A 13,384-nucleotide genomic window follows, 5' to 3' on the forward strand; every position below is an offset into this window, starting at 1 on the left:
CATTCATTTATATTTGTCTACTGCACAGATTGTTATGTATCTTTATAATCCAGAAGAAAACCAATTAGATAATAGAAAAAAACGGGAGCTCTTTATTCAAAAGTGAAAAATAAGGTGATGGGCTTGGATGAGCTTACTTGGGGAGAGAGAATAAAGTTAGGACAAACTCAGGCCCAGGATTTAGCATTGAGGAACCTATGTATTTAATCACTAGATAGAGGCAGAGAATCAGAAATATAAGCATGAAAGACAGACCAAGGATGAAGGATGGGACCTGGGAAGTTGGAAGCCAAGAAGCAGTGAGCTACCTGATAGGAATACTACTGAAAAATCAAGGAAGTTAAGGAGTGAAATGCCCACTGGGTTTCACAACTTATCTTCAGATAAGAGTTTTGGGAGACGAATTCAGATTTGAGTAGCTTGAGGAGCAAAGAGCAGGTGAAGAAATGGAGATATGGAATGTAAGCAGCCCATAATTTTATGTTTGTTAGACATTTTTTTCTTCTATGAACTCTCTGTTTATGTCTTTTGTTCTTTTTATATTAATGCTGTATCTTCTTATTAGTGTGTAAGAATGTGTTATATTTTAAGGTTTTGTCTTTACACTAGGTCTGTTAAATATGCTGCGAACTTTTTTTCAACATAGTCTTTCCCATTGTGGTGAATGAAACCTTGATATCAACTAGAGTTCTGCTAGCTATAGAAGAGCCACTTGTGATTATATCTTATACTATAATGATCGTATGTTTCACCCATTCAATTAATGTATATTTATTGCTTTCACTATGTGCTCATGATTAATTTTATAAGAATTTGCATTATAATTTTAACAGAATATTCACAGCTCACTACAGCAGTAATTTTAGTAGATATAAATGGGATATTTTAAAATCCTTAGATAACAACTACAAATTGTAGAAAGAGCTGAAGATTCACAGTAAATACCCTAAAAACAATCTTTCCCCAAACATAGTTTTAGTTACTATTTTGTAAATAAAGCAAAGATAGAGCAATTAATCTTAGGCTAAACTCATCCAATTCATCATCTGGGTTAAATATTGAATCAAGTTTTACCATAACACTAATAAAGAATATTACCTGCATGGATAGTAGCTGTCCCTAAAATAGAGAAGAATGAGGAGTTTGGCTCAGGGCACCAGAATTAAAGACTGATGAGGGAGTTTTTAAAAATTTACTGAAGTGTTTATATCCATAATATTCATAGCAGTGATGTAAAAGTAACTGCAGTACATTTAGGTAATTTTTATCACATTGAGGCCTCATGATTTTTTTTTTTTAAGATTTTATTTATTTATTTGACAGAGAGAGACACAGCGAGAGAGGGAACACAAGCAGGGGGAGTGGGAGAGGGAGAAGCAGGCTTCCCGTGGAGCAGGGAGCCCGATGTGGGGCTCGATCCCAGGACCCTGGGATCATGACCTGAGCCAAAGGCAGACGCTTAACGACTGAGCCACCCAGGCGCCCCGAGGCCTCATGATTTTTTATAACTACATATTTTTTATTTGTCCATAATAAACTTCAAAAGAAATAGATGTTCTATGAATACTCTGCATAACAGCTTTATGAAAAAGGATCTTCCTAAAGAAATTAAAAAAAAAAATGAAGAGTAGCATATAAGATCAACTTTTATCTATTTGAATGAAAAATAAAACAGTTCAGTTAGATAAAATACTTCTTTTACAATTATTCATGCTGAGGGTGTGTCCCTGGATTTGAAGAATATAAAGTATTTTTTGCTGTCTTTGTTAATGTTTTAGGACTATTAAATAAGACATATTGAAATGGTTCCCTAAGGTTTCCAGGTAAGAAAGAGTGAATGTCATTTTAAAAATTCTCTAATTAAATATTACAATCAATACTGGAGTATGAGTTCTGAAATTTTCCTTTACTATATATTAATAAACCCTTCCTAGAGTTTCTAACTTAATCTCAAAAATGTGCTTAGAAAACGGAAGAAAATATTTTCTGTTTTTTAATATATTCCCACATATCAAGTGGTATATGGCCATAAATGAATAAAATGACAATATTTGTATTATATTAATAATTTTCTATTATCTACATTCTCAATTACAATAAAGGTACTATATACGTAAGATGTGTTAAATGTACATTTAAGATATATAATATATAGATATATAGTTTATATAGTATAAACAAGCACTAAATTCTAATTTAAATGAAGGTAATAATTTGTCTAATTAAACTCTACAACCATCAGAATTCCTTAGGAGCCATTTTACTAACGTAGAGGCTGAGAATAGCACAGACCCTTGAGTGGGTTACAGTGGTTTGAATCTTGGCTTTACTGCATGATCTTGGGAAAGTTTAGCGTCTTTTGAATAAATGTTGTGTTTAAATGTTAAAGTTCAAAATGGTAAATTTGGGAAGGATGGTGAAGAGAAACAGTGACCTGATTGGCAAATAATTCCAGTGTGTGTGTGTGTGTGTGTGTGTGTGTGTGTGTGTGTGTGTATGTGTGTGGGTGTGGGTATTGATGTGTAGGGATGCTGAAGTAGACTTCCAGGCAAGAGGGAACTGTGTAGAACTGAAAGATGGTTTCTGAGCCAATAAAAAAGAGTTTTGCAGAAATTTTTAACAAAACAGAAGGTAACACGTATCAGGATAAGACCAGAACCTGTGACCTCACATGCACATATTTGGTAGAATTACTAGAATTATACAAAAACAAAACAAAACAAAATGTGTGACAGTTAGCTTGAGGTTCTCCATTTGTAAAATACATGTGTTCATTAAGGGAATATCTATAGTCAGGTCTAAAATTTCCAAGTTCATAGGAGATTGCAACCATTTTGCTCTAGCTGAAGAAAAGCCATTTGTGTCTGAGTCAAGCTAAAGTAGTTTTCAAGCTCAGAGGATCTTTTTGATTTTATGCAGAGGGACAGAGTGAGTTAAATATGTTTTCTATTTAGGCTGGGAGAATACAATTCAGCTTATATTAAATGAGGATAGAAAACACAATTCAATAAGACAAGTATTCACATCACAGTCTAAATGATGTATTCCTTTATCAATAAGAACTAATTAGGGAACTAATAACCTTTATGATTATTTCAATAAAGCATTAATTATACAGGAAAATATAATTTCTGTGAGCACATACTATTGCCTATATCCTATATGGGGTGGGGAGTCCATGCAACCATAACCAAAGGCACCATGACTCACCTAAAATTTCTCAGAGAGGGTAAACCTTGCAAACTTGAATCTATAATGTAATGGCAAATACCACAGGACTAGCTTTTCCAGTTCACGTTTGATAACACACAAGTGCAGAAAGATTCCACAGGATGGTAAACTATTGAAAATTCTAATAACTGTTATATTTGAATGATCTTTGATTCTAAAAATTATCTTAAACAGGTTTTTCTATATGTCTGTATTTCTTTTCATCAATTCTGTGCACAAAGTATTACTTTAAATTACAGTTTTTAAAAAGATTTTCAGTATCTAAGCTGAGCATGCTTCAAATTTTGTTGCAAATTGCATGCTCGATAAATTTTGTATTGTTTTGCTGATTAAATAATGTTTTCTACTAAAGAAATAGTAAAGAAGAAGTAAAGTATTCATTAATTTCAAATCAGTGACTGTAATGAAATAGCATTATCTTAAAATAACTCCAAGACCACTTCAGATTTTGTCTAACTGTTGGCAGAAAATAACTGGAAAAATACCCCTTTTTGCCGCTCAGACTTGAAATACCAATTTCACAACACTAAAATTTCATCAAATCTCATTAGGAATTATTAATATTTCAAGAAGATGGCGAGAATTTTATAACACGATACGCTAATTCCCTTCCTGATGCCATTGAAAATCACATGTTTACAAGTAATTTAAAAAAAGAAGGAAAAGGAAACCAAAACAAAACAAAAGGGAAGATGCTCAAGCTAAAGGAACATTTGTTTCTATCTTGGTGGAGAAAATTAGAGGCAATTTCACCTATTCCTCAACTTGGAGCTGATTTTGTTCCTTCTTTGCACTCACTCCTGTTCCTACAAAAGTGAAGGAAGAGATACATGTGGAAGATCAGAGATAAAGGGAAGATTAGTTTTAGAGGCCTTCTAAAAATGCTAATGTAGTAAGAATATTAAGTCAAAATTTCATTTTGAAACAGGTTGTTAATATAGAAAAAAAGTGCTCTTTTCTTTTCACAGTTAAGAACATTGAGGCTTGACGTTAAAGTCACATCACCCCCCTACATCCCCCATGCAGCTGCCAGTCACAGAACAGACACGAATCAACTGGTGGTGTTGGGTTTTAGAATAATACTGAATTAGTGTAACCAGCTTTCAGTAATAAGTAGGGGTTTACCATTGTCTTAACACAATTATGCATATTTCATAATGTTCCATAGGAGAAAGCAAATGCAAACAGAAATTTTAAAAACTTAAATATGAGAACAAATATTGGCAGTCTATCAGTCTTCTTTTAATTGTTTAAGAATCTCAGAATCCCCACTGTAGATGGGGGAACATTCTAAAAAATCATCTTAAATAGCTATAAAGTGGTACATCTCATTATTTAGGATTTTCTCCCCATCGTCTGAAACATTTGGCTGAATGTAATCTTCCAGGAACAAGGTGTACCCAGCTCATAGCCTCCTCAGATTATTGAAAGTGAAATCTAACCCAAGTCACTGTGGAAACTTTCAGCATAAAGCAGTCTTTTGGAGGGACATCGTTACCTCTATTGGATGTTCCATGACTGGGAGGCCAAGCCAATATTGGCTTTGGAGCAAGGATAGGGAATAGGGTGGGTGGGGTTGAGGACCAGCAGACCAGAGAGAGGGGGGGAAGGGTGGAGGGTGACTCATCGTCCATTTCTCTGACAGAATAGTGACTAACAGAGAGAAGGAAGACCAAAAAGCACCCTTTACAGAGAACATAAGTTTTGTAGCAATTGTTTGAAGCCATTTGGGAAAGCTTGCTAGTATTGTTTCTAGCTGAGTTTGTCCCTCTTGGAATGACAGATTTTCCCCATCTCCCTCATTGGTCTTCTCAGTGCCTCTAGATGCCCTTAGTGGGATCAGGGGTTGGGGAGAGTGAGGGAGGCCATAGAAGCAGAAACTGGTTCAGCCAGTTGGAGCACTACCCATGTGTTAGTGACCTCCTTTCTCCAAGAACTCTTTCCTAGGCCCTTTCCTTTCATCAAATCCATCTTGTCACCATGTCCTTGGTAACCTTATCCCACTGCCCAGCTCTCCTCTCTCCCTTTCCCCCCATTCCTCCCTATTCTCTCCTCACCTGTCCACCGCAATGGCCGTCATAGAGTAGATGCTGGCGAACACCGCCGTGATAGGGAAGAAGTTCTGGAAGCGACAGTAGTTGGCGCCGAAGTACCACTCGCTGTGAAGCGCATAGATGAAGTTGATTAAGGTGTTGAAGGCAGCCATGGAGGCGTCGGAGAAAGCCAGGTTCACGAGGAAGTAGTTGGTGACGGTCCTCATGCGCTTGTGGGCCAGGATGATCCAGATGACGATGAGATTCCCGAAGACCGCCACGGCCACCACCACGCCGTATGCTAGGGACCAGAGGGCGATGCGCCAGGACGGCTGCACGAACTGGTTGGTGAGGTTGGCCCGGGGCTGCGTAGGTGCGGGGGAGGCCGCAGGCAGTCCCGGCGCGGAGGAGGAGGCCGAGAGGTTGCCGGCTTGGACCAGCAGATGCAGCCACTCAGCCTCAGCCGACCCTGCCGCGAGCGCCGCACTCAGGTTCCCGGCGTCCGCGCCCGCGGTGCCCGCACCGTCCGTCCAGTTGGCGGCTGCGGGGAGAGTGCCCATCGCCACGGGTCTGCAGCCCCGGATCTCCCCACTCACCGCCGCCAGCCGGAGCCGACTCCCTCGAAGTTCTTCTCCGCTTCCCGGTCCCTTTGCTGCTGGGCGGACCTCAGCCCTGCCTGGAAGCAAGGTGGAGAAGCTACCGCAGCCCTTGCTGGTTATGAGATGCTTGGAGCCAGCAGGTGATGGGTAGCAGGGGAGTCACTTTCTCGGAGGAGTTTCCGACTCGAGCAGGCAGGAAGAATGAGATGGGAGGGAAGGGAGACGTTAGGAGCTGTCACCAGCAGAGAACTCCGGGGTTGCCTCTGCTCTGGTTCCCGGGCCCTGGCTGGAGCACTGAGGTTCAGGCGCTGCAGCTGGCTTTATAGTCTCGTACAGTGCCATGCTTTGGTGACGTTGTGGGGGCCGCGGAGCTGACGAACCCCTTCGCGGGCTACTATTGCGCTCCTTTCCTCCGTCGCGCCCTTCGCATTTCATTCATTCGCTTCTTGTAGCCACGCAGCGGGAGCGTGGCGGGTTGAGACGCTCAGGAAGGGCTGCACTTCCTCAGTTGTAATTAAAATCTGTACATGAGGGGTGCCTGGGTGGCTCAGATGGTTGGGCGTCTGTCTTTGGCTCAGGTCATGATCCCAGGGTCCTGGGATCGAGCCCCACGTCTGGCTCCTGGCTTGGCTGGGAGGCTGCTTCTCCCTCTGCCTCTCCCCCTCTCATGCTCTCTCTCTCCGTATCTGTCTCAAATTAATAAATAAAATCTTAAAAAATAAAATAAAATCTGTACGTGATTGATTTTTCCTTTTTTAACTTCAAGATATTTTGCTGAGGTCCCTGCTCTCAGACATTTCTTATGGGCTGTTCTTTTCTAAACCAATTAAACCATTCACCCAAAGCAGAGGCAGGATCCCAGAAGATTTGTCGTCAAGAGCGTGTGTGTGTGTGTGTGTGTGTGTGTGTGTGTGTGTGTAACCTGCTGCAGGCTGCGGGTACAGCTAGACGCGTACTTTGATAGGTGTCGCTGGCTTTTGGAATTTCGCTCCACTTTCTGCTTGTGTGTGTGTTCTCACTTCTCAGATCCCTTTTCCTCACACACTTCCGAAGTCTACCCATTTGTCCTCTTCTAATCTCTGTCACCAGAAATCAGTCTCCGTCTTCCTCCCGGGCAGAGACTCTGGTTTCTCCTGGAGGATTCTGCTCACGTTGGAATGCCATAACACACTGAGGGTAAATCAGAAACCCGAGATGCAGATTTTTTTTGAAATACGATGACAAGACTTGAATCTCTTCATTTCTCTGGTGTGAACATATCTTGTAAGCAATCTAAACACATTCATTTGGTATATGGCTTTGGACATTTGGCGCCTTAGTTTTTGGGCTGACCATGAGGACACTCTGATAAGGGTGAGTGACAGTAACCTGTTTCCTGTGCAGACCCGGAGGGTCTGACTTCTGAGCTTGGCTGGGAGCAGGTGAGCAGCAGTGTTTGTGGAGTGCAAGCTGGAGATGGATGTTACCGGCAATTTATCAGTATGTTCCAGAGAGGAAACTCTTTATTAGTTTCTTGGGGGCAGGAATAACGGGATTTGGAGTTAAACATATTTTAGCAACCTCCCCAAAACATTGACTTCTTTGAACCCAAGTTTCCTCATTTGAAAGTGAATATTAAAAAAATCTAATTTACAGAATAATTAGGGGGCAAGTAGTTTCAACAGACTTTCAACAACAGGAGGCAAGAGGGAGACCTCAATACATGTTAGCATCCTTTCTTCTTGTTCTCATTGTTTTTTTCATCTAAACATTTTCAGGTAAAATAGACTGGCACAGAAAGTTTTATTAGCTTCAAGAAAAGGTAGCATGTGATTTGTGAACATTCTGTATTCTTTAGTTTCCTGGTGTAGAACATATTTCTCCAAAACTCTGCAGTGATTATTCTACAAGTAGACCTGGATGTCTGGTAATGAATGTTTTCTTTCTTGTAGTTTTTATGACACACAAGGTAGTGTATAGAAATAACTTTGAGGCAACCTGATAATAAATATATTGATACAACCCTGCTTCAAAATAAATGCATGCTGAAAATAATAATTATCAAAAGTTATTATTTACTATTTTTTTTCAGAAAGGCCTGTGAAAATATGTGATAAATCATAAATGAATTTAATGAGATTCCACATGTCCTGTTTACTAATTCTAAACTAAACCATTTTCTTTTGAAAGGCAGATTATTTCTTTCTGCCAATTCACCACTTAGAAATTACTTGAGTTGCAAATGAAAATCTCTTTCTTCCATAAGGAAATCAAGGAAGAATTTAAAAAAAAATTTGTACGACATTCATCAGTCATCAAATAAGTCATGTGGTCGCTTGGTTATTATGCATATTTTGATCAAATATTTAACGTTGTAAAATTACCTAGTTGTGTAGAAATCCATTCAGTTTACTCTGTGCTTTACTTATCCATACAGAGTATCAGGTCTGTAATTCTGCCTTCATTGGATGTTTCCCTGAGTGGAAATGATATGAAAAAAAAAGTGATAGTGATAGAATTAGAAGTACTTACAATGAAAGGGGTATATTTTAAAAAATGATTTTTTATTTTTATTTTTTTAAGAGAGAGAGCAGGTCGGGGGTTGGGCAGAAGGAGAAGCAGGCTCCTCGCTGAGCAGGGAGCCGGATGCCGGACTCTATCTCAGGACTCTGGGATCATGACCAGAGCCGAAGGCAGATGCTCAACCCACTAAGCCACCCAGGCCACCAGTGAAAAGGATTTAATGAGTTAGTTCTTTCCTTTCAGAGGAAGAGAGGGATCCAGGTCATGGCTTTCCTTTTAGATCTGCCTTCCACAGAGAGAATGTCTGTGTATCCCAGTAGAGGATTTATTGTTTATTCATTGCTTCAGTCATTCCTCCCATCAGTACTGAGTATACTTCCTTCCAGGAGCTGTGCCAGGTACTAGGATGGAGCAGTGAAACTACAGATATAAGCCAGATATGAATCCTCTCCTCCCTGAGCCTGCAGTCTAGAAATATTTTTGATATTAGAGCAAGTATTATGGATGGTGGAATAGGAAAGTAAAGAGAAAAATGGGAGTGTTCAACTGAACAGGAGGATGTTGTGTTCACTGGATTCTGGATTCTGTCAACTTCACATAATTTCTTTGTAAGGAAAAGATATATGCACCTCTCTGTTTATTGCAGTTTTATTTACAATTGTCAAGATATGGAAGCAACCTAAGTGTCCATTGATAGAAAAATGGATAAAGAAGGTGTAGTGTGTGTGTGTGTGTATATACACACAATGGAATGTTATTCAGCCATAAAAAATGAGCTCTTGCCATTTGTGACAACATGGTTGGACCTAGAGCATATTATAATAAGTGAAATGAGTCAGAGAAAGACAAACACCATATGATTTTACTTATATGTGGAATCTAAAAAACAAAAGAAACCAACAACAACAACAAAAAAGCAGAAACAGACCCATAAATATAGGGAGCAAGCTGATGGTTGCCAGCGGGAAAAGGGAGGATGGGCAAAATGGGAGAAGGAGAGTGGTAAATACAGGCTTCCAGTTATGGAATAAGTAAATCACAGGGATGAAAGGTAGAGCATAGGGAATATAGTCAGTGGTATTGTAATAGTGAAGTAGGGTGACAGATGGTAGCCACACTTGTGGTGAGCATAGCATAACATATAGAGTTGTGGAATCACTATGTTGTACATCTGAAATTAACATAACATTATGTTTGACTCTACTTCAATTAACAAAAATTTATTTGTAAGGATGAAATGAATTGCCAAAAAATAGACTTGTCAGAAGATTATGCCTTGAAAAATGGGAAGGTTTAGAAGATAATGGCTAAGAAAGAAGCTCCCTTAGACTTCTTCCTAAGAGAATTTGGTGAATAATCTACTCATTGTAGCTCCAGAATCTGAATCCTGCCCTTATCTGAGTCCACTCTGCTGGTTTCCTAATTCCTCTTTCTATTACTATAAGAACTCCAAAGTCTTAGTCTTGGACTCCCGAGGGAAGGAGGACAGGCAGAGAAAATGGTAACATACCAGAAGGTGACTCTTGGAGAAGGATCCTATCCTCTTACATTTAAAACTTGGGAGTGTGGCTTTTCTGCCCACTCCGTCCTGCCCGCCAGTGCTGCTCAGGCTGTATCACTAGCTCAGAGCTCTAGGCTCTGGCTAAATTAGCTCCGCAGTGGTCTCTCTCCAGCTGCCCTCATGATCATCTACCAGGACTTCCTCAGCCATGATAAGATGTTTTCCGACATCTATAAGATTTGGGAGATCATAGATGGGCTGTGCCTGGAGGTGGAGGGGAAGGTGGTCAGGAGGACAGAGGGTAACATTGATGATTCACTAATGGTGGAAATGCTTCCACTGAAGTCCCTGAGGGCAAAGGTACTGGAAGCACGGTAATCACTGATGTTGCTATTGTCATGGACCATCACTTTCAGGAAACCAGCTTCACAAAAGAAGCCTACAAGAAGTACATCAAAGATTACATGAAATCAATCAAAGGCAAACTGAAAGAACAGAGGCCAGAAAGAGTAAAATCTTTTATGATAGGAGCTGAAGAACAAATGAAGCTATGAAATCCTAGCTAACTTCAAAAATTACCAGTTCTTTTTAGGGAAAACACAAATCCAGATGGCATGGTTGCTCTGCTGGACTACCGTGAGAATGGTGTGACCCTATATATGAGTTTCTTTAAGGACGGTTTAGAAATGGAAAAATGTTAAGGAATTTGGCCATTACTTTGGATGCATCACCTATTGTCATAACTAGCTGCTGCTCTTCATCCACACAACACCAGGACTTAGACAAATGGGCCTGATGTCATCTTGAGCTCTTCATTTATTTTGACCTTGATTTATTTGGAGCAGAAGCATTGTTTTTAAGGCATATTTTTTTTACATATCATGTAGGTTAGCTAAAGATAAAATGCATTTAAACTCATTTGAGAGAATGTCTCTTAGCTTAATACATAATTAAGTCGATCCTGTGTAGCGTCCTGGAGAAGTTAGGGCCTGGTTGTGGACTGCTGCTAGAAAGCGTAAGACTGCGTACAGATAACTTCTACAGTGAAAACTTCTTCTGGGACTGGAATAGAAAAAAACAAGAACGAAAACTCTTAATTTGGAGTTCAAGTAAAGGGAAAGACCATGCTCATAGTGGTGCCAACATTTGAAGTGACTCCTAATACATTTCATCACGTACAAAAGTAGTAGTTAACTCAATGACATTACCAAAAGAAAAAGAGACTAATATAGTAAGGAAAAAAACCCTGGGGAATGTGTTTGAGCACATTTAAAACCTATGCAAAAGCATGAGGCTGCTAGGAAATAAGCCAAGCATGGTATCATAGGAGATGTTAATAGGTTTTACAGAATAGTGATTAAATCTTGGTTTGACTGCATAAATATTAATACAAATTATGATTTTTTTAAAAGACTTTATTCATCTACTTGAGAGAGAGAGAAAGTGGGACACAGAGCATGAGCATAGGGGGAGGGACAGAGGGAGAGGGAGAAGCAGACTCCCACTGAGCAGGGAACCTGATGTGGGGCTCGATCCAGGACCCCGGGATCATGACCTGAGCTGAAGGTAGACACTTAACAGACTGAGCCACCCAGGGGCCCCCAAATTATGATTTTTATGTGAATGTTTGTTATTTATTCCTAATGACAAAGAAAAGTTTATCTATTTTATTATGTATAATAGATTACACTTCTTTCAAGTTTTATTTGTCCTCCATATTTTTGCTTAGAATACATATTGGTAATGTGCCCCAGTAATTTGCTAACAATTTATAATAATAGAATGGATACTGATGACATGCTCTGCCCCCCCTTCTCCTCCTCTTTTTTTTCTCCCTTACAACTCAATGAAACCATATGGCATATTTCACACTTGTATTTTTATTTTAACAGTCCTCTTAAAAATAATAGGGTAGAATTTCAGGTGTTGGTGCTGGCTAGTGGAGGAGTTATTTTCAGAAAAAGTTTGTCAAAATTCCAGATTTCTCTGACAACAAACTTCTCTTTGACAGTTTGTTTCGATATGGTCAGTGTTTCCACTGTGTTGAGATTTATTTTTCTTTCTTACGAATTTCAGATCTGATAGTCCACACTTTGACTCTTGCTTTGCACTTTTTTCCTTTGTTATTTCATCGTACTGCTTTGCAATTACATTGCGTCATTTCCACAAAATCAGGCTACTAAGTATTGCTGGCAATCAATCAATAATCCGCAATTGATACAACTCCACTCAATTGTGTAGACAAGTGCCTTGAAAATACTTGTTTTCTGCCAGACACCCCTTTCATGTGGATCTATCAGTTTCCATTTCCCCAAATCCCAAATTTCCTTCAACTTTCTTCTTTCTCCATCATCCTTCTTCTGCTCAGCAAGTTATTTCCAATTTATCTGAAAAAAATTCAGAACATCAGCCAAATTGGAGCACCTGGGTGGCTCAGTTGGTTAAGTGACGAACTCTTGATTTTGGTTCAGGTCATGATCTCAGGGTCATGAGATGGAGCCCTGCACTGGGGCTCAGCATGGAGTCTGCTTGAGATGCTGCTCTCTCCCCTTCTCCTTCTGCCCTTCCCCCAGCTCTATAAATAAATAAATAAAATCTTAAAAAAAAGAACATCGGCCATGAATTTCACATTTCTGTGCATTTCATCCATCTTTTCATTATTTGTTATCATCTTGATGAAAGTGGTTTATCTTCTCCTAAAACATTCTTTTATCTGTGCTACCTGTTCTTTCAACAACTCCTCTTTTCTCTCTCTCTTCAGCATCTCTTTTTTTGTCTTTAGGATTGAAACACATCTAAGAATCTACATTAAAATAACTCTTTTCTGACCACATTCCCTTTTAGTTACCACTTTTCTCTCTCTCCTTCTATTCCCACATGAGCTTCTTTAACAAAATATCTAAACTCATTATTTTCACTTCCTCACTCACAATAATATTCTTAAGTATTAAATATTTAATACTCTTCTGTCAATGCATTGTCCTATCAACTGACTGCGTATTAAATTAAACTGTCATTTTCTGTCCTTAACTCCCTTGACCTCTCTGTAGCATTAGCATTTGACATTTATATCAGTTTCCTAGGGTTGTCATAACAAATTACCACAAACTGAGTGGCTTAAAACAACAGAAATTTATTCTTTCACAGTTTAGGGGGCTAGACGCCTAAAGTCAGGATGTGGGCAAGGTTGGTTCTTTCTGGAGATTCTGAGGGAGAATCTATTCCATGCCTCCTTCCTAGTTTCTGTTGGTTGCTGGCAATCTTTGGTGTTCCTGGGCTTCTAGATGCATCACTCTAATTCTGTCCCTGTCATCATACAATGTTCTTCCTGTGTGTCTTTACATTACCTTCTCTGGGTTCAAATTAACCTCTTCTTATAATGAGATCAGTCATTGCATTAGGGTCAACCCCAAACTATTATACCTCATCTTAACTTGATTACATCAGCAAAGACTCTATTTCCAAATAAGGTCATATTCACAGGTACTGGGAGTTAAGAACTAAATTTATTTGGTGGA

The 13,384-nt window shown here is 39.4% G+C and overlaps 1 protein-coding gene and 1 pseudogene across 1 annotated transcript in view; one reads left to right on the top strand and one right to left on the bottom strand.

Moving 5' to 3' along the window:
- The window catches only part of TACR3 (tachykinin receptor 3), a 79,186-nt gene extending 73,024 nt beyond the window's left edge, over positions 1 to 6,162 (bottom strand). The window contains exon 1 of the mRNA XM_036113512.2: positions 5,289 to 6,162. Within this exon, the coding sequence (XP_035969405.2) occupies positions 5,289 to 5,824 (536 nt within the window). The 5' untranslated portion in view covers positions 5,825 to 6,162. The remainder of the gene's footprint in view (positions 1 to 5,288) is intronic.
- Positions 6,163 to 10,046: 3,884 nt separating this feature from the next.
- On the top strand, positions 10,047 to 10,567 carry LOC118549229 (translationally-controlled tumor protein-like; annotated as a pseudogene).
- Positions 10,568 to 13,384: the final 2,817 nt, after the last annotated feature.

This window comes from Halichoerus grypus, chromosome 3, assembly GCF_964656455.1.
Source record: "Halichoerus grypus chromosome 3, mHalGry1.hap1.1, whole genome shotgun sequence".
Taxonomy (NCBI): domain Eukaryota; kingdom Metazoa; phylum Chordata; class Mammalia; order Carnivora; family Phocidae; genus Halichoerus; species Halichoerus grypus.